General features: G+C 37.8%; 2 protein-coding genes across 2 annotated transcripts; one reads left to right on the top strand and one right to left on the bottom strand.

Annotated features, from left to right (window-relative positions):
• Positions 1-1,099: 1,099 nt before the first annotated feature.
• Positions 1,100-3,197, bottom strand: LOC121750743 (beta-amyrin 28-monooxygenase-like). Its single transcript, XM_042145345.1, has 3 exons — positions 2,213-3,197; positions 1,613-1,800; positions 1,100-1,522 (listed from the first exon to the last, which is right to left on the bottom strand). The coding sequence occupies exons 1-3, from the start codon at positions 3,153-3,155 to the stop codon at positions 1,223-1,225; spliced, it is 1,431 nt and encodes a 476-aa protein (XP_042001279.1). The 5' UTR covers positions 3,156-3,197; the 3' UTR covers positions 1,100-1,222.
• Positions 3,198-17,622: 14,425 nt separating this feature from the next.
• LOC121753185 (probable serine/threonine-protein kinase PBL17) lies at positions 17,623-21,001 on the top strand. The gene is made up of 6 exons (XM_042148386.1): positions 17,623-17,943; positions 18,715-19,022; positions 19,354-19,489; positions 19,630-19,766; positions 19,887-20,010; positions 20,399-21,001. The coding sequence occupies exons 1-6, from the start codon at positions 17,871-17,873 to the stop codon at positions 20,785-20,787; spliced, it is 1,167 nt and encodes a 388-aa protein (XP_042004320.1). The 5' UTR covers positions 17,623-17,870; the 3' UTR covers positions 20,788-21,001.
• Positions 21,002-21,045: the final 44 nt, after the last annotated feature.

Raw genomic sequence — 21,045 nt, 5'->3', positions numbered from 1 at the left:
GTTTGTTTTGTATGCTAATTATGCCTTTTCATGAACTTAAAAATGTCAACTGTATTACCGAGGGAGGCTAGTGACTAACCAAGAGATACGACAGAGAGTGTGCAGGCGGCAACGTAATAGATACAGAGACTTAAAGAAAGAAAGAGAGGGAAGGAGAGTAGAGTCACTTTAATGGAGAGTCGGATGATTGTCTTATTTATAAATGTTAAAGAAAAATAACATAATTAATTATAATTAAGTAAATAATTTATTCCATACCCAACAACTATAAATCGCTAAACCTAATTAATAATTATCCTAAACAGTAAATCGGGTATTCAGGTAATACCCAATACCCGATTGGGTTACCCAATACCCGACTAATCTTAAATTTCATTACTCATCCCATACCCAATCCCATTTAACCATTTTATTGAATATCGGATATCTAATACTCGGTGAGTATCGAGTCGGGAACGGGTAAACCCAATACCCATGACCCATATTCCCACCTCTAATTTTGGGGTATATGTATTCTCCTTCTATTATTGCACATATGTGTAATATTTTTGGAGTACTATTTTACAGCGCACATGCGATTTATTACAGGGAAATAATAAACATGAGGCTGAGATACATTGTAGAGCATAATATATTGTATTTTAGAAAATAAATTTGCAAGCTCGTGTCAGATATACATATTTGCATTAAATATCTCTTGAAAAAAGAGGCTAATACAGATGAAACATAACATGGACAACTTTCCCAAATAGCAATTGTGTCTCATTTTCGCTCTGGCCGATTTGTTTGCACCATTTCGATGTTTACTATGACTTTTAGATTTCTAACTGTGTCCACATCTGAAATTGCCATATTTGGAATATTTCACGTATCAATTTTATTTTTTTTTTCTTCTTGTGGTTTTAACTTTTATCAACCCAAACATTGTTAATTAATCAATTTTATTACTTTTAATGTCAGCGAGAAATATTGATGATGAAATTAATAGAGGCACATCCACGTGAGGTGGGATCTTCACTTTCAAACATGGAGGGCTGAATTGATGATGCACACAGTGTTATGTTTGTTTCAACATTAAATAATTTAAAACTCTCAACAATTGTAAGCTTTACATAATTTATTAGACATTTGAAGAAGCTTTGATTCTTGGCACACAATCACACTTAATACAAGATAACTTAATTAAGGAGTAGCTAGGTTTTTTGTTACAGGCTAAGATGATTCAGGCTTTGTGTGGGTAGAGACGAACCGGCAATCCCCTGGCAGGAATGGGCATCGGATTTACGACAATCTTCTCATCGGGAATAATTTTCTCCCACCTAAATCTTTTCACGAGGTTATGCATGAACACCAGGATCTCCAGGCGAGCGTACTCTTTCCCAGGGCACATCCGAGGCCCTCCACCAAATGGGACGAATGTGTATGGCGCGGGCCCTGTGCCCTCGAATCGAGATGGGTCAAATTTCTTAGGCTCGGGGAAGCAGTCCGGGTTTATGTGCGTAGAGTTTGCACTCCAATATATCTGTAACAGTAACACAAATAATTAGTTAGCAAATAATATTACAAAAAAATTGTTATTAATCATTTTTACTAACTATACATATGTAATTACCTTCCAACCCTTGGGAATAGTGAAACCGTTATACATGAAATCAGACATGGCTTCTCTGAAAGCTCCCTGAAGAGGTGGCGCAAGTCTTAAAACCTCACATGCTACATTCCATGAGTATTTCATTTTTTGGATATCTTCCCAGTTCAACAATTCTCCTTCCTTCTTTGAATTCGCAATTTCCATTTGTTCTGAATCATAACATAAATAAATATCCTCAAATATATCAATCTCGCCGTCCAATTATTTTTAGATTTTAAAGATTTTTTTAGTTTCATGTAAACACCAATTAAATCAAACTTGGTTGGCTCTAGCTATATGGAGTAACTCTTTTTAGTTGTATTTTAACATCATACGAGTTTCACGTGTTATGATTTGTACACACGTCTATCTTTTTAAAATCACTTATACTCCTTCTATTCACGAAAAACTGGATAACATTTAAAAAAAAAAAAAAAGTAACAAAAGATGCAAGTAGGTACTTTTGAGACGACGAAACATATATTGTGTTGACAAATTATTAACAAATTTAAACACGTATGATCATTGACCACCATATGTTGATTCACATATAAGATTGATAAGTTAAGGTAAAATAGATACCCTTATAGAGTGGTTGGTAAATGTGAGGGAGCTCAGCCAGATACTTGACAACAAAGGCGCATGCAGAGCTAGCAGTGTCATGTCCACCAATGAGCAACCCTAGGATCTTGTCTGCAATATCCAACTCGTGCATGAATTTGCCACTTTCATCACTAGTAAGGAGCATATGCGACAAGATATCCTGCGTGGGCGAGGCCTTCCCCTCCGAGAGATCAACCTTCCTCCGCTTTATGATCTCCACCAGCTCCTTCCGTATAAAATTGGACGCCTTGATCGCCTTGTTAAACGGCGTCCCGGGCAGATCCACGGGCACCGAGATCAGCCCGGCTGCCAGCTCGCCGAACGGCGCCGCGAATCTGTCCACGTGGCTGGGGTCCTCCACGCTGACAAAGAGCCGGCACGCCACCCAGAAGGTGTAGTGCTTGGCGAGGGGAAACACCACCACCTGGTCTCTCCCCTCCCACCCGGAGGCGAAGTGGCGCCGCGCGATGTGGTCCATGACCCCCACGTAGCGCTGCAGGGCCTCCGGCTTGAGGAACGACGGGAGCATCCTCCTCATCTTGACGGCCTCCTCCTGGGAGGACGACGACTCGGACGAGGAGGGGAAGACCTTGTCAACGGAGGCGGGCCACCACGCGCGGACCAGCTTGTTCTCGTTGGAGAAGAGGAACTTGTTGCCGGCGGCGCCGCAGAAGACGGCGGCCCGTTCGCCGAGGAGGTGGGTGCGGAAGACGGAGGAGGAGTAGCGGGCGATGCGGTCGAAGATGAACTTCTCCGGGTGGCCCTTCCAGCCCGTCGAGAGGAACTCGAGGCTCTCGCCGACCACGGGCCAGCCTGTCCGGCCCGGGGGGAGGCCGGCCGGGGGCTTGAAGAAGAGGAAGTGGAGGGAGAGGGAGACGGCCACCACGAAGGCGGAGAGGAGGGAGACGTAGGAGAGTTCCATCTTTGCACAAAATGGAAATACTGTTTGTGTGAGCTTTGGTATAGGAGTTGGAGCTCATTTATAGGCACACATGAAGAGAAATGCCAAGATCCACTCTTCCAATTTTTTTTTTACTTTATTTTCTATTTTATTTAACTCGTACTCCCTCTGTCCCTGAAAGTTTGTCCCATTTTTCTATTTTCGTCCGTCCCACAAAGTTTGTCACATTTAACTTTTTACCATTTTTTACAGTGGACCTCATATTCCACTAACTCATTCCTACTCACATTTTATTATAAAACTAATACTCCATTCGTCCCATAGTAGATGTCACACTTTCCTTTTTAATTTGTTCCACAGAAGATATCACATTTTCTCTTTTGGAAAAAGTTCATTCTCAAATCAATTATAAAATTATATTTTCTCCCACCACTTAACAAACAAAATAACATCTCCTAAAATCTCGTGTCATCTCCCAAGTGTGACATCTACTATGTGATGGATGAAGTATATAAAAATAGGACCCACGTTCTAATAATTTTTTAATTTATTTTTCATTACATTTCTTAAAACCCATGTCTGGTCAAAGTGGGACAATATTTGGGGGAATGATGAAATAATTACATATCAGTTGCAATTCAATACTTCCTCCATCCTAAAAAAGATAGACAAATTTGTACTTTTTCTGTTCCATGGTAGTGGACAAGTGTCTTTTGGCACGCGATTTAAGAAAATTGTGTTAGGTGAGTTAAAATGAAGAATAAAGTAGAAAATAAAAAAAGATAGAGAGATGAAGAGAGGATAAAGAAAAAGAAAATAAAGTAATTGATAATAAATATGTTTGACTTATAATAAAAAAGAAATGACGTTGATACTAGGAAACGTACTAAAATGACAAAATGACTTTATTACTAATTTATAGTTCTATTTGCTATTACTTCTCTCTCCCAAACATGCTAATTTATAGTTCTATTTACTTTTACTTCTCTCTCTCAAAGATGCTATAGTCTAGCTAGTAGCTAGACTACATTATTTGTATGTGGTAATTGTTAGGCCATCCACAACGCTGTTCCTATACCGTTCCTAAACCGTTCCTTAAACCACTATTTGAGGGCCCCACTGTACTTTTTTACTCCATTCCTTAACTAAGGAACGGAACCTGCAACCCTCGTTCCTTAACCGTTCCTTAACCGTTCCTTAAATTACTATTCATTCAATTTCATTTTTTTTTAATTTCAACTCAATTCAATTAAAAAAACAAACACATTTTATTAAAAAACACACAACATTAAAACAAAGTTACAACTAAACTTAAAAAAATAAAAAGCACACAATTAAAATCATAAAAAAATAAAAGTACACAATTTTAATAATTTCATCCGCCAAAGTTTGCCCAAATGTGCTCAATTAGATCATGTTGGAGTTGGGTGTGGGCGCTAGAGTCGCGTGTCCTTGCACGAATAGATAACCGTTCTTGTATAGACGGATGCGCTCCACTTCGAGGCGGACTACTTGCGGTTGAGCTTCCGGGGGATTCGGGGTCGAACCAATTTCCCGCCTCGGGTCCTTCGTCTTGGACAATCATGTTGTGCAAGATTATGCACGTATACATGATGTCGACCATGTTCTCCATGAACCACGTACGAGCCGGGGCTTTGATGATGTTGAAGCGCGCTTGGAGAACCCCGAACGCCCTCTCCACATCCTTGCGAGCAGCCTCCTGCTTCTGCGCAAAAAGAGCCTGCTTTGGGTTCGCAGACCCACTGCACGTCTTCACGAAGGTAGGCCACTTCGGGTAGATGCTATCGGCGAGATAGTACCCCATTTTATAAAGCCGATTGTTGGCGACGAAGTTGATGGCCGGCGCTTTACCATCCAAAACTTCGGTCAAGAGGTCGGACTGGTTGAGCACGTTTACGTCGTTGTTCGACCCGGGGACCCCGAAGTACGCGTGCCAGATCCAAAGGCGGTAGTCGGCAACGGCCTCGAGTATAACGGTTGGGTGGGTACCTTTGTGGCCGCTCGTGTAGGACCCCTTCCACGCCACCGGGCAATTCTTCCATTGCCAGTGCATGCAATCGACGCTGCCGAGCATCCCTGGGAATCCGTGCACTGTTTCGTGAAGGTCGAGAAGGAACTGACAATCGGCCGTGCTTGGCCTCCGGAGAAATTCGTCGGTGAAGGCTGCCCGGACGCCTTTGCAGAATTTGAGCAAGCACATTCGCCCAGTGCTATCTCCGATGTGGAGGTATTCGTCGAACATGTCGGCCGTTTGTCCAGTCGCAAGCTGGCGGATTGCTGCAGTACATTTCTGCAGCGTCGTGTGGCTGGGACGTCCGACCGCGTCGAACCCTTCCTGGAAGAACTCTTCCCGGGCTGCCAAAGTATTCGCGATGTGGAGAAATAACGGTTTCCCCATGCGGAAACGGCGACGGAAGTACGTATCTCCCCAAACCGGGTTATCGCAGAAGTAGTCGCGTACTAACCTTGCGGCGGCTTCCTCCCGGTTACGATGGATGTACGTACGGGAGCGACGTTGGGGCGGAGCGGCTTCTTCCGCCTCTCGTCGTCGATCTTCTTCAAGTGATTGTTCCAATATTTGACGCATTTGTTCATAAGGATCCATTAGTTTGATTAAATTTGGGAGAAGGAAAATAGAGTTGATTTGAGATGAAAATTGGGGTGGGAATAGAGAGAAATAGATGTGTGTTTGTGATTGAAATGAGTATGAAATAGGAGTATTTATAGAGTAAATAAATAAATAAAAAAAAAAACAAACGGCTATAAAATTAACGGTCTCATTACCGTTAAAAAAAAAAATTTATTTTTTTTTTATTAAATTCGAATTTTTTTTTAAAAAAAATGAATTATTGCGTCATCGGGACGAAGCCCACTCGCGGGGCAGCGAGTGGGCTTCACGCGTCGAATGGGAGTCCGCCACGTCGCCTCGGCGCGTGGCGGAACGTTTCGTTCCGCGTTCCGGAGGAACGAAACGCGGCACGGCATGGGAACGGTGGCGGCACGGAATGGCGACGGAACGCACGCTGCAACGCGTGCCGCCGCGAAACCGTTCCTCCGGAACGGCATAGGAACGGCGACGGCACCGCGTTGCGGGTGCTCTTATATCCGGTTATGTAATTTTTAGTGAGTTTGTGTATGTATTGTCTCTACTAGGACATTCAATCGATAAAGACATTCTTTATAAGTAGAGATAGAGATGAGATGTCTAGAAATTGAACCTCATTATTCATTTTTTTAAAAAAATAAATCAATGTTATGAATTTTATGTAAACAATTGTAACTCAACTTGAATAAAATCGAACTACCGAACTTTTTTTAGAGAAAACTAAACTACAGATTTTTACCTCGCCTTGGTGTTTATTACACTACGTGTCCACATGCATTTCTACACTAATATCAATACACGTATGACATAGTATGAATTATAGAATGTCAATTGGGGTTGCTCTAAAATTTTTAATTCTAATAATTAAATTGAATGGCCGACCACTAAATTAAAGTTCCCTCATTGGTTGTCTTGAAAAATGGGTGGGTAATCAAGAAATATTATATAGCTAGTAGTATATATTTATGTAAGCTGTGAGCACCACATTTTTCAGCACTTGAATTTAGAAGTGGTCACGAAACTCCCAGGACATGGTGTGAACAAACAATCTCACTGCTTTTGAGATTCATCATTGTAAAAACTGAAAACCTTAAATTCATAATTTCACTATATATTTGGAAGTCAAGTCATTTTACTTCAATGTGGAAATGTTAATTTGGTTTTTTTCAAATACACGTTAGCAAATGAAAAAATACAAGCAGGTTAGTAAGTAACAAGTCCACAATATAACTATAAAATATAAAATAGAATTATCGTTAATATGGGTGTATATTTGTAACTCCATGTTCATTTCTGGGTGTATCTATTGAGGCAGAACAATCATAAAATGCATTGCATTTCAGTCTTCCCATTATTCACAGTTATCAAAACGTATTGGTATGTCTTATATGTGAATTATAATTTCTAGTAGTATTTATAATTTATTCGTATTATGTTTATAAAATTTAGTATTTTAATAGTTTATTACAATATGTCTAGAGTGTCCACAATAAGGCGGACATCCCCAATAGTACCACCCCCTTTTTTGTCCACAGCCCCAGTTTTTTTGTTCGTGCCCAAAAAAAAGGTTTCCGCCATTTAGGCGGACACTTCCAATAGCCCCGAAATTTTATAACCAATTTTCATTTTAATTTTTTCCTTTAGTTTCAATCAATTATAGTTAAAATCATCGGAATTTAAATAATTAGAAAACGAGGTAATTGAGACCGAATATTCGTTGTATTGGAAACGGTAAAATTATACAACGAACATTTATAACAAAATACAAATAAAAACGCCGCCACCGTCTAATCGGTGGCGGAGTCGGAATCCTCCTCTTCTTCTCCGTCTCCCTCGCTGCCACCGCCCGCCCCTGGCCCAGGACCCTCACCAGCCAAGCCTAGACGGCGCTGGATCCGACTTATGAGTTTCAAGTATATATCCTTGATGAACGGGTCGGTTGCGGCCTCGTATTTGCTGCAGGCGTCCTGCAGTTGTTGCATCAACTGCACATCTAGGTTCTCCCTCAAGACCTCGCGGGAACCAGGGACCCTGTGCAGCGGTGCTGGAGCGGGCTGTGGGGTGCACGATCCAGACGCGGCCGACGATCGGCGGGAGGAAATTCCAGCATCTCTAGCGCGTCGCATAGAGGCCTGTTGTCCCGGAGGGCTTGCGCGCCTAGAGTGTGTAACGGAGGGCTCTTCCGCTTGCTCGTCGTTCAGGTCAAATGATTGCGAGCCGCTGCCGCTGCTGTAGTCCCCGGCTATGTTGTGTCTAGTACGCTTCGGCCCAGGAGCTCCAGCCTGCTCTTGCGCACAGATGGCCTTGAATTTCGGACAGTGCTCGAGAACTTGATACTCCTCCCACATTGTGAACTTCGGCCAACCCTCCGTGTTGTATTTGCCCATAGACAGTGCCTTCACGTCAGCTTCGCTCCGGCCACTCTCAGCATTGAGCAGGTTGTTCTGGTATATGCCCGCGAACTGCTTGGTGGCCGGCAGAATCCTAGACCACTTTTTGCGGAGCTGTTCTCCGTCACGCGGTCTGGCGTCTTGAGGTTTGAACTCGTTGTATGCCAACATGACACGCTTCCAAAAGCTCCCCTCGGTGTGATCGGTGCCCACTATGGGGTCCAATGTGACGACATCCCACGCCCTCGCCACAATAATGGACTCCGCTTTGGTGTAGTGCGTGCCCCATTTGTGTCCGGCTTCCGGCGCCACTGCATCGCTGCCACCGCCGCTTCCGACGCCGCTGCCCGAGCCGCCGCATCTTCTGCCGCCGCCACTGCTTCCACCCTCCCCTTCGGTCCCGCCGAGTTTCGTCGGAACGGGGGTATCCGGTATGCCGGAACTGAGCAGACCCATCATCGTATCCAGGGCGTCCTGATCTGCATCGGTGAAAGGAGATTGGCTGGATTGGGAAGGGGTCTCCGGACGGGGATGGTTAAGCGCGTCGAGGTTGGGTCTGTAATCTCCAAACGCCGAGCGACTCAGCTTCCGATGAAAAGGTTGGGGCGTGGGAGAAGACCTCTACAGCTGAGATAGAGGTGGAGTTGGACTCGATCCCCACGGAGGGGGAGATTGACTTCAACTCCACGGCTGGGACGGAGAGCCGCCATATCCCGACAGCTGAGAATGATATCCGCCATATCCCGAGGGCTGGGAAGGATTGCATCCATATCCCGACGGCTGAGAAGGATAGCCGCCATATCCCGAGAGCTGGGAAGGATTGCCGCCATATCTCGATTCGTCCAAGCTGGGTGAGTCGTCGTGTCCACTGTGTATTTTTAGAGAGTGAAAGTGTAGATAGTGAATGAATGGAGAGTGTATGAAAATGGTGTAAAATGGGGGGGGGGGGGGTGGAGGAGGGGTATTTATAGGTATAATTTTTGAAAAAAAAATAAAAATTTGGAAGGGGGCGGCCGGCGCGCCGATCGCCTGTGCACTATAGGTCGGCGCGCCTATTGGCGAGCGAAAGAGCACCAGCGCGTCCTCGCACAAAAAACGCCGGAGGACCTTCCGTCCCGGAAATTTCATCCACCTCGGGGCGGACGTCCTCCACACTATAGCAAGGCGCGGCGGCGGCGGGAAGGGGGCGGCCGGCGCGCCGCCCCTATAGTGGACACTCTTATAGTTTATATTTATTTATTCTTAAATAAACATATACTACTCCCTCTGTTCCCTATTAATTATCTACCTTTGCCATTTTCGTTCGTCCCCTATTAATTTGTTCACTTTCACTTTTTAACATAAAGGGTAAATAGGTCTCACATTCTACTAACTCATTCAACTTACAATTTATTATAAAACTAATAAACAAAAGTGAGACTCATATTCTACTAACTTTTTCAATCCACTTTCTTTTACATTTTTTAAAATCCGTGTTGGAACTAAAGTGAATTATTAATGGGGGACAGAAGGAGTAATATTTACTTTGAATATTTAAATTATTAATCTTGTATGGATAAAGGCAAGCAACATAATATTTCTTCAAGGGTTTATAGTAGAGTAGCAAAAGATTGTTCCAAAATTAATAACAAAAGTGAGAATGGAAAGACCGAAATGCCCTTAGTGGCATTTTGGAAAAAAAAGAAGGGTGAGAATGGCATGGAAGATAGTAAACTGTGAAAAAGGACTTCAAATGAATTTATATGTAAAGGCGGTAGGTGCATTTTTTTAAACTTGGATGCCTCCAGGGTTCGATCAGCTATACGTAGGGACTAATTTTGTTGTTCAGTCATTCTAATAACACTCAAATTTCACCTCGAATTAAATATGCAATGTGATCACTTATTTCGATTGTGACAATCCAAAACTTGTATTAATTATTCATATTCAGTCTCGGTTCGTATATTATACTCCCTCATTCCCCAAAGAATACGCATTTTGGGTTAGGCACGAGTTTTAATGCAAAATTGACAAAGTAAGAGAGGTAGAGAGAAAAAGTAATTAAAGTATTATTAGTAGAAAATGAATCTCACCTCATTAGATAGAAAGAGTTTCCAAAATAAAAAAAGTGCATATTTGTGGAATGAACTAAAAAGAAAATAATGTATATTCTTGTGGGACGGAGGGATAGTAAGATGTAGTTCGCATATAAAAGAAATTCATGATGTGATTGGATGTAGGGGTGGTGAAACGGGTAGCGGGTAACAGGTAATTCTTATCCTGACCCGATAGTATCGGGTCCCCGCTACCCGATGATTACGGGAAACGGGGTGGGGTCGGGTAGTGTATTTTAGAGTTTTGCGGGGGGTATCGGGTATACCCGATAAACCCGAGAATACCCGACTTTTTCACAGTTAAGGTTTTCAGATTTTTAATTTTGATTAATTAGTTTCAAATATTTAATACTCTCTCTGTCCCCCAAATATTGTCACAGTTTAACCGAGCATGGATTTTCAGAAATGTAATGAAAAGTGGGTTGAAATTTGAAAAGGTTGGTAGGATGTGGGTCCTACTTTTAAAGTATTAGTTTTATAATAAAATATGAGTGAGAATAAGTTAGTGGAATGTGAGGTCCATTACCAAAAATGATATAAAGTGAAGTGTGACAAATTTTATGGAACGGACAGAAATCGAAAAATGTGACACAAATTTAGGGACTAAAAAAATATGAGTGAGAATAAGTTAGTGGAATGTGAGGTCCATTACCAAAAATGATGTAAAGTGAAATGTGACAAATTTTATGGAACATACAAAAATTGAAAAATGTGACAAAATTTCAGGGACGAAGGGAGTATCCAATAAACTTTATTCTCTAAACTATAATCTCCGATGACCTCTCTTCCAGTTTCACTTCTAATTTATTCCGTTTACTCGCCGCACAATTCACCCGCCACCTCCATTGCTCCACGCATATATTAATGTAACAGCACATACATATATAATATATTAAGATGTATTAATGTAACAATACTTGATCTTGATGATGAATAACAATACACACACATATATTATATATAGGTACACACACGTATATATTAGTACACACGTAGATATATTATATACGTATCATAGTGACACACATATATTAAAAAAATGAAGTTTCAGGTATAGTTTCGGGTCGGGTACCCGCAGTGTCGGGTACATGCCCGACTCGGGTATCGGGATTACCCGATAAAATGCAGGGCAGGTATCGGGACTGATATTCTGGCTGAAATCGGGTGCGAGTACCCGTTTCGCCACCCCTAATTGGATGTGCATGCAACGTAATTTCTTCACGAAGACAAATACAAGAATAATATCTTGCCTGTAAATGGATTTATAATTTTAAATAATACTTATAATTATTTCTAATAATTACTTAATCAAACCCTAACATCCAATCAAATTTCAGATTGTTAAGACAACGTTTCAAGTGGTGCCGAAAATTGAACAATTTAGATTTGAGAAAATATTACATTTATTAGGTTCATTTCTGACAATATAAAAGATAGGATGCTCTAAATTTAAAAATTTGTTCAAATTTTGATCTAGAAAGCAATATTACCTCGTTTTAAAAATATAAGGTTCTAGTTTTAGGAAATGTATAATTGATGGACCATGAACATGTGCAAATGACATGTCACAATTCATAACAAACTAATCAGCACACTAGATTGCATTAAATAGTAGCTGATCAGTTTAACGTGCTAAATACCTAACATTTGCGGCACACAATTTTGAAAACTATGAACTCTTTGAATTGGCTAGCCCATGCATGTATATATATACGTGATAATGATATATTTATTGACACCACAAAAACATACAGAACATATTATTGGAATATTTACTGAAACTAAATGAATAACGTTAATGTTATATTTGGCAGAGTTTTACTCCATTAGTTCCACTTTATTTGAGTTACTTATTTTTTATATTTTTTTGGCAAAATTTAGTAATAAATAATTAAAATAGAGAGAGAGTGAAGTAAGAGAGAAAATATGAACGAGAAGAATCTCGTCTACATTATTCTCTCTAACTTTACTCTATCTACATTTTAACTATTTATTACTCCTATCATTTTTCTCAAAATGAGTAAAAGAAAAAAAGAAAAACGCAAGTAATGCGTGACAGAAGGAGTACTGGTAAAACTCATTATTACCAAATACAATGACTTTTCAGAGATATTTACAATTTCTGCTATTTTTTTTATTAATAATGATCAAATTAGACAAGCTTAATCTTTGGATACGATTTGAGCTATATAATAAGTCTAAGATCATATTTGGTACGATGGAATGTGATTCTTATTTTCATTCTATAGACTTACTTAGTATGGTAGATAATGAATGATTAATTATTCATGAATGAACATTAAAATTAAGGATACATACAATGACAATGTTGATGTCAAAAGACACTTGATTAGAGTCAAAATCTCACCAACATCGTTGTCGTCAAGGTAAATTCACCTTGAAATTTTCCATAAATCCAATTTATGATATTCCGCAAAACAGAGTTGTTTGTTGAACCATGTTAAATATAAAGTGTTCATGTATGGTCAGGAGGAGTTGGGTTTTTTTTGGGTCAGGACGAGTTGGGTTATAAGTAGATTTGTGAAGTGAAGCGATATTACGCCACGGTTACCACAACATAGATAGGAGGGGAGACCTGTCTACATCGAGAGATTGGGGAAGCTCAACGTGGAAGGGTTCATGAAGGGCACCACATTCGAACGTGACATTATCTATACCAATATAAAGTGAGAGTTGTGTGAAAATTTAGTGTTAGGCGGGAAACTTTTCTATTGGCTGATCAAAAGGCAAAAACTATTCAACAAATAATGGTCCAATAAAGTGTAGAAAAACTAGTTTGGTAGAGAAGTTTTGAAACACTTTTAAATAGGTGCACCACCATTAGTTGAATCTGATTTATGTGGACATGAGTTATTCTGCTTGGAATCCGGCGAATGCTATGGCGAAGAACAGTGTATCACATACTCTTTTGGTCCTGCATCACACTCTCCTGCAACTCTAAGAATAGTGCCTTTGCGGAACATTTACGACATGAATCATCCTACCACAATTTGGACATAGAAACCTAAGTTAATCCATATTCATCATGAACATGCATGTCCTTTAAGTTAATGAGGATGAAGTCGGTGATTAGATTTGAGAAGACTAATGACCCAATATGGAAAGAAAGAAGTTCTCAAGATTGAAATTGAGTTGGGCTTGAATTGCTTTAGCATTTGGGTCTTTATTATATGACAAAATTAAATACTTGCAAAGCCCAACAACAAATAAATGATGCCCCAAAGCTATAGCCCCAAATAAATAGTCTTCTTTTTAAGATCACAACTAATAGTAGTAACTATTTATAAAATATAAATTTTATTAAAAATAGATTATAATGTAATACTCTCTCCGTCCCCAAAGAATATGCACTTTGAGTTCGGCATGCGTTTTAATGTAAAATTGGTAAAGTAAAAGAGAGGTAGAGAAAAAAGTAAATAAAGTATTGTTAGTGGAGAATGAGTCTCACCTCATTAGAAAGAAAATAGTTTCAAAATTAGAAAGTACATATTCTTGTGGGACATACTAAAAAGGATAGCATATTCTTGTGGGACGGGGGGAGTACTATTTAACCTCTATTATGGTAATGTCATAATGTCAAAAAATCATTTCTCTTTGATGTTTAGAGGGTAAAGTAAAGAGAATAAAGTAGAAGAGTAGAGAAAGAATACATAAGAGAGAGAGAATAAGTAAGAGAGAGTAATTGTATTATATTTTTGCCAGAAAAAGAAATGTCTCACTTTAGGTGGGATGCCCCAAAAAGAAATACGAGTTGCTTATGGTGGAAGGGGAGAGTATTCAATAAAAAATACTGCCTATGTCTCACGGTACTTGAGTCGTACTGTATTTCTTTTTGGATCATCCAAATGTAATTGAGTCATTTAAAAAAAACTTTATTCTCTCTCATAGTTTACAATTTTTTCATTTATCTTACTTTATTATTTCTCCTAGTTAATTATCTCTCCAATTAATCTCTAAATATTTACTTGCTTTTTAATATTCATGCTAAAAAATGCTCTAACTAAAATAGAACAAAGAAAATACTTAACATATGGATAATTTATTTATTACTAACTATTATTAGCAATAAAGTAGAACAAAGGAAATACTTTACATATTGATAATTTATTTATTGGTACTAACTATTACTCCCTCCATCCCATAAAAATAAGCCATTTAGCATTGACACGAGTTTTAATGTGTAATTGATAAAATAAAAGAGAAGGAGAAAAAGTAGTTGAAATTGTGTAATGGGTGGTGGGGCCATAAATGTTTAAGTAAAAAAAGGTTACCTAAAATGGATATAGACTAATTTCTACGGGACGGACGAAAAAGGAAATATGACCTATTTCTATGGAACGGACAGAGTATTAGCAATATTTTAATATTGATAATAGATAAATTAATCATGAGTATTGATAATAGATATATTAATCATGAGTAACACCATTTAAGATGTGACTTGTTCACTCATTTTCATTCACTATTGACAAAACTTGACTAGAGCATTTTAGACTCATAATAAAAATTCATTTAAAATTTTCTATTTTTAATAAGTAAATTCATATTTTGCAAACATTTTTCTTTCAGTTTCTTTCGCAAAATTAAATAGTTTTTAAAATCAATGTTCAATCAAAATGTTCATGTAAATAATGGACAGAGTGAATAATACTCCCTCCGTCCCAGCATAAGTGAGACGTATTCCTTTTTAGTACGTCTCAATCTAATTGAGACGTTTCCTTTTTTGGCAATAATCAACTCACTCTTCTCTCTTTATCTTTCTTATTTTATCCTCTTTCTCTTTTTTACTTTACTCTCTCTTACTGTACTATTAATAATTTAATTTACTAAACACCACTACCTAAATTCTTGTACCAAAATAAAAACGTCTCGCTTAGACCGGAATGGAGGGAGTATTAGTACACCTGTCTAAAAAAATATAAAAATTTATGAAGTGACGCTAATTTTAATATACAATTAATAAAATAAGAAAGTTAAAATGATGAGAAAATAGTGTTAGTGGACTGTGTGTTAAATATTATTAGTAGTGGATAATGAAGTTCAAAAAAATATTATATTGTTAATTATATAATAATATAAATTGTTAATGAAGTACTTAAAATTAAATTATGTGTAGGATAATATATTGTTCAAAAGCTTCCTAAATTAAATTGCGTAAGTATTAAGGATGGGGGAATATTGCTTGTATATTGGGATTAAATATGTAGTGTGTTTGGTTTATGAGATTCAATCCCACAACTTAATTCTAGATGGATAACTATGGATAGTTAGTCATAGTTAACCCCTCCATGACTAAAATAATTTCACAACTCAATCCTAGATTATATCTTAATATTATTTTATCTAAAAAATCGAACACCACCTAAAATAATACCCCCTCTGCTCCCAAAGAATATGGAAGTTGGGTTCGACACGAGTTTTAATGCAAAATTGATAAAGTAAGAGAGATGTAAAGAGCAAAAGTAAATACAATATTGTTAGAGGAGAATGTGTCACTCATTAAAGAGAAAATAGTTTTCAAATTTAGAAAGTATATATTATTATAGGACAGACTATAAAGGAAAGAGTGTGTCATGGGATGGAGAGAGAGAGGGGACGGAGGAGTATTTCAATATGAGAAAGTTGTTAGTAGGACTATAAATTATAAATGTATAATGGTCAAAAAGTCAAATAGATTAATAGTAATCCAAAAGAAGCGTAAAAGCGTGTAGTACAGATGGAAAGCGCGTAATCGACCCGGTCAAATTTGGATCCATTCGCTTTAAAAACCCAAGTCTTCCCCTCAAATTACAATTTTATCCTTTTTTCCTTTTCAAAATTTATGTTGTTCAAAAAACCAATTCATCCACCACATCACATTCGAATATTCGAAAATGCAATGCCTTTATATTAACTCGAAAATAAATGCACTGGTTTAGTAACATAATTATCCCTTTCTCATGAAATAATTGAGGTATTATTTTAACACATAATTTCAAAAGGTGGTGTTTAATTAATTGAATGAAAATATAATAGAATAAGAGGAAAGAGATAAAATGTAAGACAAATCAAATTTTTTTTATTTTTGTAAATAGAAGAAATGACTTGTTTGGTTGGGACGTCTTGGAAAGGAATACAAATCGATTAATTCACTTGAGTAAAATAAATTATAATCTTTTAATAATTTTCATTTGTTAAATAATTAAGCATAACAAATTATTCAAGTAATTTTTACCGTCGCAAAACATGGAGTAATAAATAGAACTAAGCAATATATCACTGAGGACACAAGTTAGCTTGATAAACTTTTTTTTAGAGTTTTAGTGTAACATTCATTTCAATATACAATGCTTTTAGTTTTATTCTATTGTTAGTTGGTAGTTTGTTACGCCAAACTATCAAAGTAAACACATGTATTTACCTCAAATGCAAAAATAGTTGAATTACAGTTAAGCATGTCTTTAATTGCAAACTACAAAATTTTATCAAACTAGAATTTCGGCGAGGATCACCCACCTATAACAAATTCTACAGCATTTTCTATTCCACCCTTCACAAACATAATATATGATGATGAGATTCATTACTCGTATTTTTTAGTGTGAAGTAGAAGATGTTTATGAGTATGAAATAAGTGATCTTTACCGCTAAAATTGACTCAAATACTAAGATTTACATAGAAAGGCGGCTATCATTATGTGACTATGATGAGGATTAGTGCATGACTCAAATATACATCATTGTTTAGGAAAAATATGAATGTAGTTGTTCCATGATTGGAAAGTAAAAACTGTGCAGAAAGATTACCAAGAATAGCAAAAACAAATTTGATTGTTCATTGAGTTGTATTCATTAATGAATTATTTCATTATAGCTGAGTTATTTCTTTTTTAGTAAAAAAATAGTAATACATTTATTTTTTTTATTTTACTATTTTTATTTTATTTATTATTCTATCTTCATTTTTATTATCTTTTTTCTTTCTACTTTATTTTCCTTTTTTATTTAATTTACCTCAAAATAATTTTTCTTTTTTATCAAAATAATTTTTCTTTTTTATTTAATTTACCTTAAAATAATTTTTCTAAAATCTTGGGCTGAAAAATGCCTATAGAATAGGGAGAGTACTACAAATCACTACGTACTATAAAAAAGCAATTACTACTGTACAAGAAAGTGTGTCGGAAATTTACAATGGTTTCAAGTTTCAACTTCCAATGGGCCAATGGCAGAGGGCTATTTCAGTCATCTAACTGGGGTGCCATATCATCATCTATTTGGAATTTTCTGCCATTCCAATCATATTTGACATATCAATTCAAACAATTTATTTTTTTTATTTTTTGACCGACTTTTACTAGATCCTTAAACTATTATTCCCTCTTGACATTATAAGCAAAACAAGTTACGTCCTATATCTCTGTCTCACTCACTCTTGCACTGTGTATTAGATTTCATTTCATCACATTCCGGCGACCCAGAACAGATTCCGGGGAACTTTCTCATTTGCTTGTGCTAGAAATTGAGTGAAACCACACTGCATAAAAATCGAATCTTGGCTATTAGTGTTTCTTGTCTTAAACCATTGAAATCCAAATGCAAATTTGGTGAAAGCGTGATTAGGAAAATGGGTTCTTGTCTCAGTGTTGAAAGAGAAGAGCATCGGCAGAGAGAGAGCAATTCTTCTTGTGGAAAACCCGGTACGATTTTCACACACTTGCATTCTTTCTGATATTTGTTGTTTGTTATGTTATGGCCTTTGATTTGATTTGAGATTCTTTCCTATCATCGCCTCTGTTTGTGTGTATTGAATGAAGTTTTGTGTATAATTAGAGTGAAATTTTGCTTTGATTGGAATTAAAGATTGCATTTTGGTATTGGTAACATTGCATTGATCTTAACCTGCTTCTTGCAAGGATAGCTTTGTGTATTCAATGCCATAAAAACAACAATATCCGCAAATGGTTTGCTATAGAAAAAGCAGTTTTCTTGACTTGTTTGATGCTTTATTTATGGCAAGTGAATTGAGTAAATGGATATTCTTGTTATGTTATGGCCTTTGATTTGAGATTCTTTCTTATCATCGCCTCTGTTTGTGTGTATTGAATGAAGCTTGCATTCTCTTTTTGGCAACAGTTTTGTATATTAATTAGACTGAAGTTTTGCTTTGGTTTGAATTAAAGATTGCATTTTTATTGGTAACATTGCATTGATCTTAACCTGCTTCTTGCAAGGATAGCTTTGTATATTTATTCAATGCTAGTACAAGAAAATGGACATAGAAACAACAATATCTGCAAATGGTTTGCTATAGAAAAAGCAGTTTTCTTGATTTGTTTGATGTTTAATTTATGGAAAGTGAATTTAGTAAATGCATATTCTTGCTATGTAATCATGTAGCCCAACTGCTGATTCATATACAAGTATGGTTTTATGATGTCCGTGTGGACTTGTTCTGTAATTGTTTATAGGTAGCAATGGTGGCTCCAAATCGCCAGTAAAATCGGGCTCTGTGAGTGCAAGCACTTTTGTGATCATCCCTAAAAATGTGAAGGATCTGCGTCTAAGCCCTGGCAATGGCGATCTTGATATCTTCACGTATGAGGAGATGAAGCTGGCCACAAAGCATTTCAGGCCAGATCAGGTTCTTGGTGAGGGTGGATTTGGTATTGTCTACAAAGGAGTTATAGACGAGAGTGTGAGGCCTGGATACAAGACGACTCAGATTGCCGTTAAAGTGCTTGATCCTGAAAGTCTACAGGGCGACCGAGAATGGCTGGTGAGTTTTTTCTCGGGCAAGATTAACTTTATAGCCAGCCATAGATAGAATTTCATCCTGGAGATAACTTTCACACCTTCACTAAATTGTCATAAAAAAAATTTGTTTTTTCATCTTCTTTATCTGTTGTCACGTATTTTGTTCAGATACACACACATGCTTTGTTATGATAACATTGTGCCTCATCTTTCCAAGTGAAAGACGTGTTGCTTAAATTGTTCTAGTTTGTCGAGTTTGAGTTGCATATTTGCAAGACAGTTTTGCTGCCTCGAATTTCAAAAATCTGTTAAAAAATCTAGTAATAGCTGAATGTTGAGGTTGTCGTTTGCAGGCAGAAGTAAACTATTTAGGCCAACTCCGGCATCCTAATCTGGTGAAACTTATTGGCTACAGCTGTGAGGATGAGCATAGGCTTTTGGTCTATGAATATATGGCATCTGGGAGCCTCGAGAAACACCTTTTCTTTAGTAAGTGGTATTATTCGAAAATTGTTTCAGCTGAGAGTGACTTGCATTCTTATGCTCATTTACTCACGTACCAATCACCTGGTTTAGCGTAGTTCCATGATTGAGTATACTTACAGTGTTTCTGTTGTTTTTGCTTGTAGGGGTTCGAGCCACGTTAACATGGCATAGAAGACTAAAAATTGCTTTGGATACTGCAAGAGGCCTTGCTTTTCTTCATGGTGTTGAAAAACCTATCATTTACAGGGATTTCAAGACTTCAAACATTTTGTTAGATGAGGTTAGTATTTAGATGGAATTTTAGTGGCGAATCCCATAATTTTTGCTATGTCCTTTGGTTATGCAAAACTTTGTCATCACCTTCAATAGTTCAATGGCTGAAATTTTATAACAAACACAGGATTTCAATGCAAAGCTTTCTGATTTCGGGCTGGCAAGGGTTGGGCCAACGGGAGATCAAACTCATGTCTCAACACGGGTTATGGGCACATACGGTTACGCTGCTCCTGAGTATGTCATGACCGGTGAGTCTGATGGTACCATTCGCGCATAAATTGCTCTTTAATATAGTAGTAAATCTTTAGACGAGTTATGGCTCAAATAATTCTATTCATCTTTAATTATCATCTCTAAATGTGTTATTTATGATAGTGACTTAGGATACTGTTAGGTTAACAACTATAAATTGATTACTTATTTAAGATAACTGATTACTAGATTACTATGTTTTCTATTGAATTCTATAATTACACGTCGACGGAAGAAATATGTATGTCAACTAAATTAGCTGACATACAAATCTTCGTGTTGACATCCATAACGTAGGTTGCTGACAAGTTGTCGGATATCAATTTAAGCAGTTATCAATTGATCATTTCCCTAGTGACTTAATGATCATCCTACATTGTTCAGGACATTTGACAGCAAGAAGTGATATCTATGGGTTTGGAGTTGTTCTGCTCGAGATGCTTATAGGAAGGCGCGCAATGGATAAGAGCAGGCCAAGCCGAGAGCATAATCTTGTGGAGTGGGCTCGCCCGCTCCTCAACCACAGTAAGAAGCTTTCAAGAATACTGGATCCTCGAATCGGGGGGCAATACTCCACCAAGATTCTCATGAAAGTGGCGAATCTAGCATACCAATGTCTCAGCCAGAACCCGAAAGGAAGGCCCCTCATGAGTCAAGTCATTGAGATCCTGGAACCGCTCGTCACTCAAGAACTGAGCCCGACAGAAAGTGGTGGTACCATAACCCTTTACGAAGTACAAAAGGACACGCCTCAGAACCCCAACGGAGGGTAAGAAACGGCCAAGAAAGTCGAGAGCGGAAGAGAAGACCGCTGTGAAAAACGAACAACGTCTATTGTCTCTTCTCTAAGATTTTGAGTGTTGAAACCTGTGGTTTTTTCACAAGTTATGAAACATTGCAACTCTTGTAATAATGGAAAAGTAAGCAAGGCAAGTGTTTATATATCCAAAATAAAAATGAAAGGATGAATTTGGCACACTATGGAAAGCATTTATTATGTTTTACTATTGATTTGTAATTGTTAAATTTGA

Source organism: Salvia splendens, chromosome 10 (assembly GCF_004379255.2).
Source record: "Salvia splendens isolate huo1 chromosome 10, SspV2, whole genome shotgun sequence".
Classification (NCBI taxonomy): domain Eukaryota; kingdom Viridiplantae; phylum Streptophyta; class Magnoliopsida; order Lamiales; family Lamiaceae; genus Salvia; species Salvia splendens.
The sequence above is the reverse complement of the archived record's forward strand: the minus strand, read 5'-3'. Positions and strand labels throughout refer to the sequence as shown.

What these genes read in the sequence shown, in the direction of transcription:
- LOC121750743 (XM_042145345.1), bottom strand. Translation starts at nt 3,155, where the DNA reads ATGGAACTCTCCTACGTCTCCCTCCTCTCCGCCTTCGTGGTGGCCGTC. An exon ending in TTACCAACCACTCTATAAGG is followed by an intron (nt 1,801 to 2,212) that starts GTATCTATTTTA and finishes GTTATGATTCAG; the next exon opens with AACAAATGGAAATTGCGAAT. An exon ending in CTATTCCCAAGGGTTGGAAG is followed by an intron (nt 1,523 to 1,612) that starts GTAATTACATAT and finishes TTACTGTTACAG; the next exon opens with ATATATTGGAGTGCAAACTC.
- LOC121753185 (XM_042148386.1), top strand. Translation starts at nt 17,871, where the DNA reads ATGGGTTCTTGTCTCAGTGTTGAAAGAGAAGAGCATCGGCAGAGAGAG. An exon ending in TTCTTCTTGTGGAAAACCCG is followed by an intron (nt 17,944 to 18,714) that starts GTACGATTTTCA and finishes AATTGTTTATAG; the next exon opens with GTAGCAATGGTGGCTCCAAA. An exon ending in CAAACATTTTGTTAGATGAG is followed by an intron (nt 19,767 to 19,886) that starts GTTAGTATTTAG and finishes TAACAAACACAG; the next exon opens with GATTTCAATGCAAAGCTTTC.